This window comes from Plodia interpunctella, chromosome 16, assembly GCF_027563975.2.
Source record: "Plodia interpunctella isolate USDA-ARS_2022_Savannah chromosome 16, ilPloInte3.2, whole genome shotgun sequence".
NCBI classification, from domain to species: domain Eukaryota; kingdom Metazoa; phylum Arthropoda; class Insecta; order Lepidoptera; family Pyralidae; genus Plodia; species Plodia interpunctella.
Window position 1 is genome coordinate 5,330,002 of NC_071309.1, and position 18,353 is coordinate 5,348,354.

Below are 18,353 nucleotides of genomic sequence, written 5' to 3' on the forward strand. Positions count from 1 at the left end.
TCAATAGTAAAGAAGGTAGGAATTAGATTCTCTATAAAATTATACTCTCTCTCTTCTCTATATTACTATTAAATTTAAGGAGAGTAATGAGTTAACATACCCTAGCATAATCTGCAAATTAATGAACATTGAATTCAATTAATATTATATTACAAATACGTCTTACCTATTTACAAATTAATGGTAAAAGAAAAACTTAAATTAACTGACAACATTTGACCACGCCTTTTTAATCATATCTGCTGCCTTTTCACCGATCATAACAGCTGGCGCATTCGTGTGGGCACTTATTGGTCTGGGAATAATACTGGAGTCCGCTACTCTCAGACCCTCCACTCCGTAGACCCTCAGTTCGGGATCCACGATCGCGTCAGGGTCGGTTTGGGGTCCCATCTTGCATGTTGCTATTTGATGATGTAATGATATAATCATCGTTCTAATTGCACATTCCCAATAGGAATCTGAACCAGGCGCATGAGTGTTACATGTAGGATACTCGGCCAAGTGTAATTTTGGATCGTATTTATTAAAAGCGCCCGACTGTGCAAGCAAAATAATATATTGCACAGCCTCTTTTAAAGTCGCAATATCTTTACTATCTGTCAAATAATTACCGTACAGTTTTGGTAATGAAAATGGATTAACATCACGCAGTTCCATGTATCCCTTGGATCTTGGTTGTAAAAGCATTGGTACTGCTGACCACGTATCTTGCCCCGTTAGAGATCCGAATGCTGGGTAATAAGTTGCATCAGATATTTTCCAACTTTTTCTAAAAGCACCACCGCCATCCAGTGTCATAGATCCTCCCAAACTTATTAGCTCTATATCGGGTATCAATTCGGGATCATCAGATTGCGAAGTTTTTATGTAACCTAATGCTTCCACAGACCCTGGAGTGGTAAGGAGTCCATCTCCAAACTGCATCCATTGTACTAAATTGGGTAACGTAGCGACTTTTGGTTCAAGAAGACTAGCATTTGTGGTATTTAGTTTAAATATGACCCCGGGGAAAGCAATATGGTCGTATAAAGTTTTGCCCACTCTCAAATCAGAAACAACGGGAATTCCTAAAGTTTCCAGATGTGGTCGAGGTCCTATTCCGGACAACATGAGTAATTGAGGAGAGGCTATTGGACCCGCTGATAAAATTACTTCTCTTCGACAGCGAACAGTGTATTTGACACCATTTCTCATGTACTCCACTGCATACGTTCTCTTAGTCTGAGGTTCAATAAGAATTTTGGTCGCTCTAGTTTCAGTGAGTATATGAAGGTTCCTTCGCCGTTTGTGGGGGTGGAGGAATGCTTTTGCTGCACTCATCCTGTGTCCTTTATTGGTGGTGGTCTGTATGTACCCGAAACCAAACTGATCTGGAGCATTGTAATCAACAGTTGGATGACCGAATTTCCTTCCAGCTTCTAAGAAAGCCTCAACAAGTCCAGTTCTGTAAGTTATAAAAAGTAACATTTTAACTTTTTTTCATTATTTATACATATAAATAATGAAAAAAGTTTTAAATAAATTTTAGTTTAATAATTTATAGTATATTTTTAATATACATCGTTAAAAAATAAAGGTGAAATTTTTTCTATACCTGGTTCATGCAAAAGATTCTTTCAAACATCACCTCAAAATTAACAAGAAACAAAAGAGGCTATATGACTTCATATAACATTTTGCTCAAAATTTTTACCAGGCGCATTTTCGTCAAAGCTATTAAATTATAAACTTACTTAAATGGAACATTTTCAACAGTTAGTTCGCCGTCTCGGCCGCGATAAGGGGCGCTTTTGTACTTTTTCAGCTCGGCTCTCTCAGATTTCTTATAATAATTTAAAACTTCATCATAGGACCTGTAAAGACAGTATATATTACTTATATTATGTTTACTAGATGTATGAAAAATAATAAATTATGAAACATAATACCGATAATATTCGGTAATAAATTTGCATTTTAAAATCATGACCTCATCTAGTTTCTCTTAAGTTTATTGATTATTTTTGACGTTAATCGTCTGAATTTGTACAATTCTTAGATGATAAATATGAACATTGAAGTAATAATCTTGTGATTCGCTAATAGACCGACCATTTAGATGCAGGGAACAAACTCACCATCCATAATTTCCATCAGCAGCAATCCTGTTCCAGTCCTGCGACCGGCCCCGGGTGTACAGCATGTAGTTGGTGACGCTGGTGCCCCCCACCGCCTTGCCCCGAGGCCAATAACAGCGCTGGCCTTCACTGCCTGAAACACCACATTTTTGTTACTGAGTAAAAAGAGTAGAGTAATAATTTGTTTGCTTAGTCAGCGTGAGTTTGAAACCACTAATTAATTTTAATAAATATCAATTTAATTCAGTTTTAATTAAATGTAATGTCGAGTTATTTCATTTACATGAAATCAAAATTGTAATATGGAATTTTATATTATTATATCTAAATTATAAAAGTTAGTACAAAATATGTGAGTAGATAATTAGATATTGCATGGTTTCACTTCTAGAATAGGACAACTCTATATCCTCCCGTGAAATTCGTACGAGGTGCTAAGCTAAAATTTCCTTGACAGACGATAATAACGGCTGTATCAAAAACGATTTTCTAGCGGACGACAGGACTTCATGGTATCACGGGGTCAAGATTCACTCACATTTAGATGAACGAGAGAAAGCTAAGATATATACCTATTTGTGGCACTCACCCATACAAACTCCAGATTGGTGCTCCATTCTGTATGGCCACACGTAATCAGTCAGCTGCAGATATTGTGTTAAGGCGGGTATGTCCGACAGCAGACACTCGGGTTTGCCTGCCTCGATGACCAGCACCATAGCTTTAGGCTTATCCTCAGTCAGACGAGAGGCTAAGACCGATCCAGAAGAACCTGCTCCGATTATTATATAGTCATATTCGTCTAAGGGACTGGTGTAACCTGAAAAAAGTTATAAGCGTTACACAAAAGAAAACTACTAATTTATATCGTTTTAGTTCGTTATTATCGTTTTAGTGTCCCGCTGGTGAGTGTATTGGCCTTCTAGAAACATAATTTAGATAGACAAAAAGTAGTCATATTCATTTCACGCACTAATTTTATGAACATTTGATCAGTTACGATTATCGACAAATAAATTTGCTAATTCAGTTTTAAGTATACATAAAAAAAGTTCTAGATAAATAAATGAAACCAATTTATGTGTTACAAATTTTATACACAGAATTTATATTTCAGTTTTCTTTGATAATTATTTTAAGTTTATTTTTAGTTCCAATTAGGTATTAGTTTTTAATTGTATGCCTTCGTAAATTAATAGATTTTTTATATACATAACAGTTACATTCATAAATATTTCATTAATATGCTTAGTCATTGTATATATATATAATTTTGTAAATGTATACTCACCCTTAGGTAATGGATAAGAATCACGTAAGAAGTCAAAGGGATCCCTTGCATTAGTGGGCGAATAATTAATAGAAACAGTCTGCATCATGAGGTCCACTATTGGGCTCTGAGGGTAAGAAAATGGCAAGAAGCGGCCTTTTCTATCCTTATCTAAATTATTTCCAACATTATTCGCAAGTTCTTCTTTCTTGTAATTTACAGGATATGGTCGTAGAAATCTAGCTTCTCTACCTGTATCTTTTGATTTGTAATCTGTGAGATCATTTTCTATAGTTATATATTCATCTTCGGCATCAATTTCTGCAGCTTTTACATTCAATGCCGCAAATATAGTTAAAAAAATTATATATTTTAATCTCTTCATTTTCTGAAATAAAATGGTATTAACGGTGAACATAAATACTATATTGAAATTAACGACAGTAATGCGTGTACATCAATGTTCTTAATGTACTTAGAATAAAGATCATACGAAATAGATGTCAACATTTTAAAATTGTAAATCTAGATATTATATTGCTTTAAATTTAATTAGCACATATATTTGTAAATGTTATTTAAAATTATTATTTTTTTGAAAATAAAACTAATTTTATGTCATAGATGAAATAACAAAAAACATTTAACTTACCTTCCACTTTTAAAATTTAAAAAAACAAAATATTTTTTTTTCAGATGTAGCGAAGACGTGTGGCCAGCACCAGGCAGACTCGCTCATTGAATCCAGGCCGTGTGTGCAAACAAGCCTTGACCGTACACTTGAGTTGCCGGTACCGCTACTTTGACATGATGACCAATATCAACAATACTCGCGGCAGGTCAGGTACCGTTTGCTGAATACGGCTATCTCGCGAATTTTAAGGGTAACTGGTTCATTTTTAATATCTTAACAGGTCTTCCGTTTCTGGAGGTCAGGTTTTCACAATTTTTTTAATCCCTTTTTACCATGTAAAACTTCTCTGGTTTATGGTCGGACTGAGGTTACTAAATGTGGTCCATGGGACTAATTTACCAGCACTCTTATATTTAGCAGAGCTTATACACATATATACTATGGTATGTTAGTTATACTCGTACAGTGTATGTGAAGTTTATCGTAACATACAGAAAAAATGATTCGTTATAATTGCGTATTAAATAACAACATCATATTGATACTTAACTAATATGCAATAAGTTTGCACAGTATGATGTTCTGTTGACTGTATCAGTTTATTTATATACCGAAGTAAAAAAAGGAGTCGTGAGAAAGAATGCTGCTCCAGCAGCCCAGGGCCCAGGGGGCGTGCGAAACTAGTTCTCATCTTGAATCTATGGGATGGTCAGGGCATTGCATCACTACACATATTTCATGTACACTCGACGGCATGGCATGCAATGCATGGAGCTTTGTGCGGCGGCAATAGAGGCGAATTGTCACTAAGGTTCATTTTCATAACTGTTTTTCATAACTAAGTACATAAAAGGAAATTCTATTAATTATATTCTTATTCATAATTCCAGTGGTTTTAGTTAGGTTGCTATTGACTGTATTTGGTTTTATTATATCATTAGTTGTGAGGTCGCGGACCTCACTTCGAGATAAAAATAAACGACCGGGATAATACTATTTCAGGTTCTATCCTACCCGTAAAAATACTTCATCTAAATCCGTACAGCGTCGTTTGTTTAATTAATATTTAACATATCATCTCACAGTTTACAGCATATCAGTCTTTCTGAATTCGTTGCAAATTCGACCCTATTACCGAGGCTAATAAAATCTATGCACGTGCACCTGCAATGTACGTTTATGGATTTATATATAAATCCTATAACAAATATCTATATATTTACTTATTAAAGATGATCTGTTATTTATCTATTCACTTACAATCTGCCTATTGTAACTGGTACGTACGACAAAAAATAGGGGAGGCATAACTTAATAACAAATCATGTCGAGCTATACCTACAGTTACTATGTTAAAGATTTTTATGCTTCCTTTGTTTGACTCACTTGACTAAATAGATGGATAAAAAAACTGTGGTAACACAAATTATGTGTACGCATAATTTTTTTGGCTTTTCTGAGGAAGGAGTAATGTAGTTACGTGTTGTTTAAAAGCTATTAGGTATATGGAATTTTGAAATAATAAAATACATAATATTTTATCATTTAAAACATTTAAACAAAAATGCTGATCAATATTCCTAAAACAATACAATCAGTCTAGATCAATAGAACATAAAATATTGATTACGCTTGAAAGCTTTTCTCGCTGAACAAGGCGCGGATGCAAATTCACACACAGACGGTAGAGAAAAAAAATATATGCAGTTTTTCTTCTTTTATTTTAACCTACATTTGTTAATAGGCTTTAATATTTAACAGCTGCGATTAGCATTAAACATTATAAATTATTGTTTTATGTATCATATCCTACCGGTGCTTGACCATGCTGACAATTACTATGACGCATTTTACTGATCCGTATATAGCTTCCGATAATGAAATCGACAATAAAAACTCATATTCACTCAGCAGCTCAGAATGATTTAACAAGAAATCAGACATTTATATTTACATTTATACACTTTTCAAGTCAAATTGAAAATCGTAGAATATTATGTATGATTCTAAAAACTATATGATCACTGTTGAATAAACACATTTTTTATGTTTATTCTTGATTACAGTGCTTATTATATATATTTTAAATAGTATAACTACCTAAGTTCAAGTGTCGACGTTACTTTACGATTGATGTCAAGACGTAATTAAATAGCTACAAAATATATTTCTGGGATGTAGTATCTACAAAATAAGTAGGTAAGTAAGTAACTACACAAAACATATGTTTTTAATATGTTTCGTAATTATTAACAAGTTTACTTTAATAACTTTAACTGTTAGGGACAACACAGCCACATAAATATTTATGGAACTGTAGTTTAGGTTGTAGGTTTTTAAAAGCAAATAAATAGTTTATATTAGTCGAACACACGGGCGAGTGGTCTATATTAGAGATTGATGGGCATATGACTGTACGTTTTAAAATAAAAGAAAACATTGATACAAAAAGATTCTGATCAAATCGCATAATAATGTCGTTTATAATTTAAGACAACGTTTCGCATATGTTTTGTCGAAGAAAGTTAAAACTAAAGCTCTATATGTGCTCGATTTACTCGTCAACTCGGCGAATGTGAAACATTTGATGAAAGTCAGTGACCGTGCCCGATACTAAGTTTGGAGGCCCGAGTTTAGAGCAGACATTTGCAGCTATGATTATCACTTATTCGAAAATGGGCACCGTTATGTATATTATTTATGTTTGTCACCTAACAATTTGTTTAGCTTAAATTTAATATACCTATTAAGATTTTACTACGAAACTAATCATAAACTGGCCAATTTAAAGACAAAAATATTTTGCAAAAACACGTGTTTACAACATCGTAGGAAAAACAAAAATAGGAATGCGGTCCTTGGGCTCCAATACCCAACGGCTCATGAAGAAACCGGGAAAATGCCCAGAGAGATGATAGAGAGTATTATGAAACAATTATCATAATCATAACTATATTTGCTTAAAACATGGTAAAACAACTGAGTCGTGTACTTTCTTACCTTCAATCATTTTCCACGAAATTGTAACGAAAAGGAGCAGAAGAGTTGAATTAATGTAAAATACTTAGAAACTTAAAATACTACATTTTATTTAAGTACTAAAACTTAATAGTAGTAATAGTAGAGTTAGGATGGCTGTAAAGAATAATGTTTCTAAAAGCTTCTCCAATTTTATATCTCGCTACTCGCTCGAATAAGATAAAGTGGATAGCTTGGTTACCCTACTCAAATAACTGCGAACTGTCTAGATCTTCCAAATCACACTGATTTATAAACTAGATTGGCCCGATATCGATATTTCACGTAGTAATCTTGCTACTCTATTATATGCAATTAAGCTTAGAGCTGGAGAGTGACTTTTTTTTTCAAATTTGGCATTTACTAGCCCCTTGTTACGTTGGAAATAAAATATGAATGCATGAAGTAAATATAAGAAGAATAAATACAACTTAATATGTAAGTAGAATAAATTTATAGACGATTAGACATAAATTTTATTATCGCTTCCAATAACTTCTTTATCACAACCACTTTCTATTTTGTTAACTATTTATTAAAATCATACACTCTGTAGGTACTTAATCATATAGTAAAAAGATATGCTTCGTTATAACCCATCCACTCCAAGTCCATATGGAGACTCTGCATTAGTAATGAAATAGTAGTTTCCTGGTAAACTGGAAAAGAAAAAAAAGACCTACATATACCTAATATATATTGCAGTCGATAACGTAGTACCCGTGTATACATAGTTTCTATACAATCTATAAATAAATATATTAGAACGAATCACACAGATTAAGCTAGCCCCAGAGTAAGTTCGACACTTGTGTTATGGGATACTAACTCAACGATACTATATTTTATAACAAATACATATATAGATAAACATCCAAGACTCGGGCCAATCAGAAGAAGATCATTTTCCATCATGACCCGACCGGAGATCGCACCCGGGAACTCTCGGTTCAGTAGCAAGAACTTTACCACTGCGCCAGCGAGGTCGTCAAATCTGTGTTTAATTTGACATAAAACGGAAATAAAGGAACTCTTGTGAAATTTGACTCCTTTGTTAGAATAATACAGGTGTACAATTTTATGAAATTCGCCTACAGACATCTGACTTTTACACGACTACCTACTGATGAACAAGGAAGGTTCCGGTGAAGAAAAACATCGTGAGGAAACCTGCACACTGTTTGATTATTATTAACTTGTGTGTGAAATGGAGAAGGCAATGGCAAATCACTCCATTAATAATGCCAAGAAAGTTGTGTGTTTCATCCACGTAATGACCACGACCCTCAGCCATCAGGAATACGACTATTAAGAGACCGATGAACAGATAATAGCACTACTCACGGGTCTTCCGCAAAAACTCCTACTTCCAAAACATCTGCTAGTCTTTGTTCCTCTGTGTATTTCCTCCATTTCCGAAAGTTTTGCGCGTGACATCCAATGATAGTCCCAGGGTGAATCACGGAGTCCACCAATATCTCCCAACAACGATTATGATTGCATAAATCTGTCAAAAAACTTACCTTATGACCAACAATGAAACTTCAAATGTTGTTGTGCCGGCGGTACACTGTCGTCGAACAATTTGCCAAATTTTTGCGGATTCGGTGGGTATAAATTGGTGAATAAATAAATAAATTGGTGAATGAATAAATAAAAGCACACATACTAACTACGCAATATTCCCGCATTCGCGTCCGCATGTATCAGATTTCGACGACAGTGTGGAGTTGGCATAAGGTCTACTTTTGTCTCACCATCTGGAGAAAACGTGGGATAGTTTTTCTTATCACAGCCAGGTTGTGTAACTGTTCCGAGGCTATAATTAGGCCAGAAATCGACTGTTCCTAGGGATTTTTTGTACCCATACTTGCTTGGGTCTGAGTGGATCACTGATACAAAGTTAGCAGATTTCGGGTTAAGCCTGGCCGCCGGAGGTTTGTTTTCAAAACCGACAGTGGCGGGATCTAGTCCTGTTATCCTAGAACAAAAATCATATCCTCTCCTTAACGGATTTTCATGTGGTTGTTACTAATAATGTGATTCCTAAGGAAGGTTTATGTGTATAATTTATGTTTTTACCCAAGCGAAGCCAGTACGGACCGCTAGTACATAAAGGGGTTATAAGAGCACTGTCCCGGTAAGGCAGGGGCGTGGATTCGATTCCCGCTAGAGTCTTGAATTTTTTAATGTCATTATTTAAATTTACATATACATTAATTCGGCTTCATATTTACATACGACTGCCATACATTGTCTAAATGGGCGTGACCATAGACACTTACAGTTTGAACTTATTGTTCAATTGTATTTATTGTAAACACACACTGCAACAGAACTATCATTTAAGCAGATGTACATGAGATTTTAAAGCGGCTGAGTGTAAGTACTTTGCAACTTCTAACCAATAACAATGGTGCTATGAAAATTAAGTTAGTTTTTTAAAGAAAAAAGAATACCATGGTAATAAGATTCCTTTGTCCATTAATGTGTTACCGGCGATACCGAAGATATGCGCGCCGAGTGAATGACCCACTAGATGCGTTTTGTTCAGATTGATGCCAGCTGCTGACAGATTTACAAGTGTTTCGGCAAAATCAACCCCTAACTGAAAACGTTAAAGTACTTATTAGATAATTATACGATGTTAAAAATAATGTTTAAAAATATTTTTTTTCTTTAACGGTAGGTGTTAGATATCATATTTTTTAAGATCATAGTTTTCTCTAGAATTTACAACATGGAATTCTTCAAAAAGGGCGTGAAATGATTCATTCTGGATCAGCAATGCTTGTATGGTTGGAGGAACTTCACACCAAGCCTTCTTGCCTCTTTAGTTGTTTAAAAAATATGCGAATGTCTACTGTTATTATAATTCGGACGAATAAACTAGTACAGTACATTTATGATACCTTACCTTGCCACTATACGAGTAGAAAATACTTACTTTTTTTGAGTTAGGAAATGCCCAATTAAGATATGAGTTGGCTATACCGCCGGGCAGCACCGGAGCGGCCAGCTTTTGCCAGTTCAACAAGGCCACATTATATCGCCCATCTTTCAAAAAGGTATTTACGACCACAGTTACTGCGGTACCATTTGGAAATCCTGGAAATCCAGGTGTTCAAATGATCGCTAGAATTCTACGTATTTCAATACATCGTCTAAAGATCTTTTGTGAATTGCCAAATAATACGTATACAAGTAATTACAATCGTCATCATCAGCCTACCCTCATCCCACTTTATGTGGAGTCGATACTGAATGTCAGTCTCCTCCACTTCTCCCTGTATGATGTTAACCGATCTGTTACATCCTTAATACGCGTAATTACTATATTGTTATATTTTCTTATACTGTTTTTTTCTTATACATAATCTTAAGCAAGACAAAAAATAATAAAACGATCAATTTCATATATTTATGCCAATATATCTCGTCCATGGAATAATGAATAGATTACAAACTTCTAATGATTAACCGTACTACTGCGCTATGAAAGTGAAATGTTAAGGATTCTGGCGAATCTTAATTACGAACCTGAAAATCCATGAGCAAATATCACTGTAGTTTTTCCTGAATCATACCATGACATAGATACTATTTCTTGTGCTTTGTCTAATGGTAATTCAATAAATTCATCTAAAGATCTGAAAAATTCAATTTAATTTTAAGTATATTGGTACATTCTTGTAATGAAAATTGTTTTTTTTTGTAAGAGAAGAACTGGTTTACCTTTGATAAAATCTCAATTTTGCAATGTCGTCATTGTCACTCATTACTGGAAATTAAAACAAACACTTATATTTGTAATAAGTAGAACTGTAAAAATGTTACACATTAATTAAACTTGGTTTTGTTCCTTTTGAAACATTCGGTACAAATTAGTTTAACGATCCATTCAGATATTGTTTTTTTTACTTCTCATGATCATAAGAATTTACATTGTTATACCTATATAAAATTATTCAAATTACTATTTTCATACATTTCATTCACACAATAATTATCATATAAAAATATATTAATTTCATTAATATGTGTGATAGGTCCATGACAGATTCCATAAATATGTATTTTGTGATTGTAGGTATACCTACTTACTGAAGAGGTCAATTTTAATGTTTGTGAAACTTACCATAGCCAAATAAAAAACAAACGAAAGAGAACTTGGTAACCATCTTTCTTTTTTTAAGCGAAATGTTTTAATGTGCATTTAGTTAAATGGTTTTATAGGGGCTGCTATCAATATGTCCTTAGTTTTCGTCGCAGCCATGACACATTTCGTTGATCATAAACATTATCTCAATTTGGATTTTCAGACGGTTTATTTGAATTTATCTTTGTTTTAATCACACCTTAAATACAATTACGTCAGTTTAATATTTAATTTTAAAATGATAAGAATATCAAACAATGTCAGTATCATGGAATTATAATACTACTAATTCCATTCCATCTATGGTCAGTATATTTAATTTATGATAAGTGAAAAATATTTTTCAATTGAAAATATGTTAGTGTTCATTAGGAATTTAATTCATTAGGAAACCAGTTTCCAAACGATAGTTTCCAACGTGGCCGAAGGGATTCAATTCACCATTTCAATGAGGTAATTATTCTTTTATTTACCGACGCGCAACTGTTCAGCATATATCCGACTAATATCAATTTGTATACTTATTTGTAACATTTTACATTATATATGTTACTGTAAAATCACGAACTACGGTAAATCCTAAAATATTCCAGTAAAACCTAAGATTTACCAACTCTTAATGGTAAAAGTCCGAACAATTTTGCGATTCGAACTTTTACCACCATTCACTTGGTAAATCTTAAGATTTACATTGAAGGCACGGTAAATGTGGAGAAAATAATTTTACTTTTGTTATTTTTTACTATTTAAGAAGTATTTTAAAGGTTATAACTTACCTTTAAAATATATTACCTTTAAAAGTTAAAAACATTTATAAATAAAAATACTTACCAAATGAAAATAATTTAAAATAAGTAAGGATCTGACTAATTACTTAGTAAATTAATTACTCTCATAATTATGATACCTACATAAAAATATGTAAGGTATTGACTGAAAAATAATGAATTAATTATTGTTTTATTCCCAAAACCAACATTTACCAGCCGTCAGTAGCAAAACCTAGCATATACTAAATTCCAATGGCAAAAGCCCGAAAAAATCGTCAATTATTTAAAAATCCTTACATTTATCAACCCATACCGGTAAATCCTAAGATTTTCTGAAAAAACCTAAGATTTACCTATATACGGACTTTTACAGTAACATATACATTTGTTATACGGTAATTGGTTGTATACAAAATTAATGTCACGAAATTACATTATCACGCCGCTAATTTCGTAATCTAAATTAGGCGTCATACTACCAACCTATTTTACAAGGACCATTCTTCAGGATTTGCACATGAACAAGTGATGAGTCTCACCTGGGATAACATACTTATTTAGGTTACGTAGCACTTATACTTTTTATCTCAATATAACGTCTTTGGGGTTTAAATGTATGAAATAAAACCAAGTCATGCTGTAACATACTATTTTATTTTATATTAATATCCTTCGTATTAAGTAATAATTATTATCGCTTACATTTCTTAATTTGGAATGGTATTATTATATCTTTTAACTTAAAAATAAATAAAAAATCAAACTTTACCTGGATTACTATGCATGCAAATATTCGTTTGCTTAGCAAAACAAAGGAACGTGGCAAAGAGTTGATCATGACTCTTTGGTTCGGCTTAGATGAGCTTTCCAATGTATTAGAACGTTATAAGAAGAAAGTGAAAAATGTTAATTCAAAGAAAACACTGCAAAAGCATCCATCAATCTTAACAAAATCAGCGACACACTAATCGCAGTCCTACTTCCAAGACAATTTTCACTTAAAACTATGTTAAATTTTTCATCTTTTAAATCGTTATTTGTACATAAAAATAATACAGTGCCAACAACCACAATAAACTATAGGTAGATAATAATTAAGATATAAATACGATAGTGGATACAAAACGATATAACATTTAAGATCACTTTTTTGTTAAATAACGCAGACAACAACCTGCCAGCCGACGGCTTTGCAAGAATTTAATATTCGAATCATTTTTTTATTAATAAACAACCAGAAACAAGATTAATTGCACCAATAAATAAAAATATGAAAATAAGTACATAGGTAAGAAATAAATTATAGATAGTATAAGAAGAATGGGAGATAGATTAGAAAGCAAAATAACCTCCTGCCTCTATGGAAGAAAATAATTGTATTTAAGTAATGTGAAAATGCTTTGACGAGGAGATGTCGCAATTATTTTAAAAAAATCTTGCGACTAAACAGTTTATTCTAATTATTGGTGCAATTGACAGGTACATAACACTTTCCTTCAAAACGTAGCCGAATTACACATATGTTCAAGGCTAAGAAATCTTAGGAAAAGCACACTTACAAAATACTAGAACGAAGTTACTCATTTACCTTATTTCTCAAGTTTAATCCACTGCCAAAAAATAACTACATACACCCACGAAAACAAGGGAATAAGTTAAACGCGTAGCATAATGGTACTTAATATTATATCTACAATGTAATATCATACGTGAACAACATCATATCACTGCAAGCTAAGTCTCATTCTATGAGAGCATTGAATTTGTATCACCTCATGTGAGGTGGAGTGAAGGCGAGCTTCAAACCGCAGCATCGCGTCGCGTCGCCCGACCGCGTCTCATTTTACATACATTCAGAACTAACACTCTGCCGCGTGTCTCATAGATTGATGTTATGGTAAGATGCTCACTTTTACGTAAGAGAATACGTAAAATTCGATTACTTAATGTAGGTTAAGAAATCTAAAGATCTGGGTACATTAATGAATCTATAAATATTGTATTGGCTTCAATTAATAATGAAGCAAAACTTTAAGACTAAATTGCAAACATTCCGGTCGGGTCCCATTTATTTAAATCTATGACTGTGTCATGCAATTCATAATCAGGCAAGAATATCAAATCGGGTAATTATAAACGTTGAGGCGTATTACATACAAAACATACGCACACTTCTTCGCGTGGAGTTGCAAATGGAAATATTACAGCGGTGTTTTCCCTGCAGAGTGCAGCACTAGCATACGATGTAAACATAATATTTGACATTGACTATTCTCTCCACATTGATTTGTGCACCGGCCTTGGTCTTTCAATGTTCAGAGGATTAATGCGTATGCTGGTGTCACCATCTGCGTCGAGCTTTGTGTAATTCCCTGTGATATTCCAGTACGCGCGGGCGAGACTAGTAATTCACGAACAAAAATTCCTCATCATTCAATACTAACAATCAGCGTATATTTGACGGCTTCGCCGGTGGGTTCCATGCAGGGAACAGAATACTGCCGTCTTCTTCATGTGGAGTTGTAAATTGTGACATTCCGGTCCACAAGACTAGTAATTCACAAACCAAAATTCCTTATATCCTCAATACTGACGATCGTCGTAAATGTAGATCGCTTCTCCTGCTGATTCTTTGAGGGGTGGTGGCGGCGGCGGGAAGTCAAGTTCTCCAGGCCGGAAGAGCTTGGAGGCGTTGGGTGCGGGGGAGGCGGGGGCGGGGGAGCCGCCGCCCGGGGACCCGCCGCCGCGCCGCTTCACGCCGCTCGGGGAGGACGCCGCGCGGAACGACGACCGCCGCGCCAGTCTGCAATTAAAACATATAACGAATTCAGCAGTGAAATTCAATAAACAATGTCATACTTTAGTATTACTGCTTAACTGCTATATTTAGTTGACAAATTCAAGTCTTTGCGTCTGTTATACTCAACGATGATTTGTTGAAGATGACGCTAAATTTCAGACATGGGTACTATTCCTTGTGAGATTTTGCTGGTGTATTTATCAACAAGTATACCTTACATTCACATACTTGGTAGACTTTAGATGCAGTTGGTGTGCAAGTTTCCCATGAGTAATACAACTGCAGTAAAAAATAGGTAATGAATGTATAAAAAATAGGTATGCTGATGAAGAGAGTTACACAAGACTATTTACTTTGAACAATAAAGTTTAATGCTTTTGTTTTACACACTTTCGGTGAATTCTGACGGTCTTCAGGTAATAACCAGTAATATACTTTAATTCGCTATGGTCGTGGATGATAGATGTCTATTCTGAAGAGGTACATATCTTTATGCCAAACTGGGGCATTTCCAGTAAACTAAGGTAGAAACCACAACCACAAACCTTGACGCAACTTCTTCAGGGGTCTCTTCAATTTCCAGCACCCAGCTGACGGAGTCGTGTTTCTCGACGACGCCCTTGACAGCGGGGAGCGGTGGGGTGGCGGGCGCGGGCGAGGCGGCCGGCGAGGGCGGGGAGTCGGGGGGCGGGGAGGGGGAGCGCACCGAGTCCGCGGAGCTCGTGCGCGCGCGCAGCCCGCGCTCCATGTAGCCACCGCCCGCCAGCAGCGACACCACCTGGAGATTGCACATTTCATTTGTATTGTAAGTACAAATAAGTAGGTCGTTCGGTTTGCGGTTCATGTGCCTAGATTTAACTTTATTTATTTGAATAATAAGATATTACACAAACCTGCGACTTCTGTCGGAGCTTGTATCGAAGCTCCTCGTTGAGCGCGGCGAGGCGCGCGGCGTGGTCGCGGTCGCGCGCGGCGGCGTCGCGCAGCCGGCGGTGGTCGTCGCGCAGGCGCTCGGCGTCGCGCTGTCGCGCCGCCGCGCGCTCGCGCAGCTCCTCGGCCGCGTGCCGCGCCGCGCGCGCCTCGCGCTCCGCCGCCGCGCGCCGCTGTCGCTCCGCCGCTAGCTCCGACCGCGCGTCGCGCAGGGACGCCATCTCGGCCTGCTTTAGCTCTATCACGGCTCGAAGGGATCGCACCTGAATTATTACGGACATGCTATTTATTATTTATGTTACTGACTGAAATACTAATATAGTTACAGGTAATATAGATTTTCCTAACCTAAGTTTTCTATACGTGAACAGAAGATCCTTATCAAGCTGAACAATTCTGCTGCATCAAGTGTTCCAGTTTTCAAAATTACCGACTTGATAGCTAGATAAATAATAATAATAATAATAAATCAAAATCCGTTCAGTAGTTCCCAAAATTAACGTAAAAATAACATCTTAATCTTTATTGACAAAATTAGAAGCAGTGCAATTTTAAAACTGAATCTAAGCCACAAACATGGCCATCCAAAAATATATCTACTAACCTCAGCTGCCAATTCACTGGCATCCGTGCTCAGTTCCTCATTGGCAGTCAACCTCAGCTCGCAGTCCTCAACGTCGCAGCGCACGGGGTCGCAGGCGGCGTCGCAGGTGTCCGGCTGCGGTTCGCTCCGCTCGCTCTGCGCTCGCGCCGCTTCCAGCTGCGCTCGCAAAGTTCGCTCGATTTCACTGTGTGCGTGCAGTCGCGCTCTACTTTCCGCAACTTCACGTTTTAGGGTTTCGATGGTGTCCTGGAATTTAAAATGTTTTTTTTTATTTTTATTTCCATTTATTATACTTATATTCAGAATTTAATCAAAATCCATATAGTTGTTCGACGGCTTTGCTAAAGGAGAAACATCCGCCAGCATTGACAATGCAGGGTTGTTACAAATTATGAAAGACATGAACACTGTATCTGTGTTAATTAATTTTATTTTACAAAAGTTACAGCTTTTGATTTAGCTTCCAATTTTGCACATGGCATTGAAAGCGCCCGCCCCGCACTTTTCAGACCCAACTGATTGCTCTACATGGATTCGTTCAAAATTCGACTGAAGGAACCAAGTACCTACATAGGTCGATCGGCTGTGGTAGGTAAGGTAATTTCTCCTGTTAATGTAAATATCATTTATAATTGTATCACTAACTTCAAGAACAGAAACACAATAAGCTACCTTAAGTTCCTTGATATCATTCGCCAATGCTGTGACTTGCTCCACGTGCGTCGCTTGGAGACGAGCGTTCGCCTCCTCCTTCGACGAAACCTCCATTTCTAACTCTGAGATCTTGCTCAGGCATTCTGCGACTAAGGAATAAAATTTAAATGAATGTAAGTATAAAATATTTAACACCAAAAATGCACTTGTGGTGAAAAATATTGAGGTACTTAGTAAATAAAAGCCTAACTTAATTTCAGACACAATTTAAGTTGAGTTATTTCATTTAAGTGTGACAAAAGTTAGTCAAAATCTCCGAAGTAGTTTCTATATTTTAAATTTGTGCTACTATCACATGTTTATACAAAAACACCAGTAAAACTATATAAAAACTGTGTTATAAATTCCAAGATAGCTATTGTCAGTTTTAATGATCACTTTCACAACATAAAACTGCCATAACAGTACCGAGAACCAAACTATAAGGAAGTGAATTCTGGATTCAGATGATTTATCTGTACGAGTACTCACTGGTATCTAAGTCCTTCTGAGCCCTTTGCTGGCGGTCGCGGTCGGCGCGCGCGGCGCTGCTACGCTCTACTGCCGCTATTTCCCGCCATTTTTCCGCCTCTAAGCGCCAAGTTCCGCCACTCAAAGCATCCAACTGAAATCAAATATTTATTTAATTAGCGCATATTAAGAATTTGTCGTTTAATTATTTTGATATGTAATTTATTCATTATTAGTCATTCATGTATGTATAAATCTTCGGGAGTAAATCATCTAAGTAGCTTTGAAGAAAATACAAGAAAATCCGTTGCGTGGTTTAAAAGACGTGGTTCCTTTAAACGTCTGTTCTAAGCAGATATTGAGGGCGACTATATTTTATACTATGCAGTAATGTCAACAAACTTAACAAAAGTTGAACACAGATAGTTAATTACTTCATAAGTACTTACACGGAACACCAAATATTGGACTAAAACGCCCAACGCTTCAACACCTTTAGCAGCGTGTGCAAGCGCTACTGCTTGTTCTCGGGGCGGGGCAGGCAGCGGAGCAGTGAGCGTTACCGGCGGCGTGCGGACCGGCTGTGGCGTTTGCACGCGCTTCCCACGAGGCCCGATCGCTGCAGCCACCCGCGGCGGCTCTGTAATAAAAACACCAATTAAAAAAACAATAATTTTAACATACACCTACCATGATAATAACTAGCCAATTTTTATCTTACATGAGTATCTGCTTTAATTATTAATGGAATTATCTTGGAAACAAGGAGATCTTGGAAACAATGAAAACTTCGACCCAATTTCAATGTTTATAATTTTTTTATTTATTTTTACCAAAATACGATTTATTATGTCAATTAGGAAATAATTAATTTTAGGTCAATC

General features: G+C 35.8%; 4 protein-coding genes across 8 annotated transcripts in view; 1 reads left to right on the forward strand and 3 right to left on the reverse strand.

Annotated features, from left to right (window-relative positions):
* The window catches only part of alc (alicorn), a 144,237-nt gene that overhangs the window by 80,909 nt on the left and 44,975 nt on the right, over window positions 1-18,353 (forward strand). The window lies entirely within an intron of this gene.
* Window positions 134-4,191, reverse strand: LOC128676388 (glucose dehydrogenase [FAD, quinone]-like). The gene is made up of 6 exons (XM_053756477.1): window positions 4,043-4,191; window positions 3,412-3,778; window positions 2,710-2,940; window positions 2,121-2,253; window positions 1,737-1,856; window positions 134-1,447 (listed from the first exon to the last, which is right to left on the reverse strand). The coding sequence occupies exons 2-6, from the start codon at window positions 3,773-3,775 to the stop codon at window positions 202-204; spliced, it is 2,094 nt and encodes a 697-aa protein (XP_053612452.1). The 5' UTR covers window positions 3,776-3,778; window positions 4,043-4,191; the 3' UTR covers window positions 134-201.
* LOC128676394 (lipase member H-B-like) lies at window positions 7,478-11,478 on the reverse strand. 4 transcript variants are annotated; one of them, XM_053756483.1, is made up of 8 exons: window positions 11,181-11,474; window positions 10,778-10,823; window positions 10,583-10,692; window positions 9,990-10,150; window positions 9,502-9,650; window positions 8,800-9,023; window positions 8,387-8,549; window positions 7,478-7,701 (listed from the first exon to the last, which is right to left on the reverse strand). In XM_053756483.1, exons 1-8 carry the CDS (start codon window positions 11,221-11,223, stop codon window positions 7,632-7,634), a joined length of 966 nt encoding a protein of 321 aa, XP_053612458.1. In that variant the 5' UTR covers window positions 11,224-11,474; the 3' UTR covers window positions 7,478-7,631. The 4 variants fall into 4 exon arrangements, with proteins under 4 accessions (XP_053612458.1, XP_053612459.1, XP_053612461.1 ...); XM_053756484.2 differs by lacking the exon at window positions 11,181-11,474 and adding an exon at window positions 11,031-11,093; XM_053756486.1 differs by lacking the exon at window positions 11,181-11,474 and adding an exon at window positions 10,997-11,082.
* toc (toucan) overlaps window positions 12,607-18,353 on the reverse strand; it is a 56,464-nt gene continuing 50,717 nt past the window's right edge. For both annotated transcript variants that reach the window (XM_053756475.1, XM_053756476.1), the window contains 7 exons: window positions 17,919-18,109; window positions 17,491-17,623; window positions 16,978-17,108; window positions 16,306-16,551; window positions 15,665-15,964; window positions 15,317-15,549; window positions 12,607-14,774 (listed from right to left, as the gene is read on the reverse strand). In XM_053756475.1, the coding sequence (XP_053612450.1) occupies window positions 14,555-14,774; window positions 15,317-15,549; window positions 15,665-15,964; window positions 16,306-16,551; window positions 16,978-17,108; window positions 17,491-17,623; window positions 17,919-18,109 (1,454 nt within the window). In that variant the 3' untranslated portion in view covers window positions 12,607-14,554. The remainder of the gene's footprint in view (window positions 14,775-15,316; window positions 15,550-15,664; window positions 15,965-16,305; window positions 16,552-16,977; window positions 17,109-17,490; window positions 17,624-17,918; window positions 18,110-18,353) is intronic.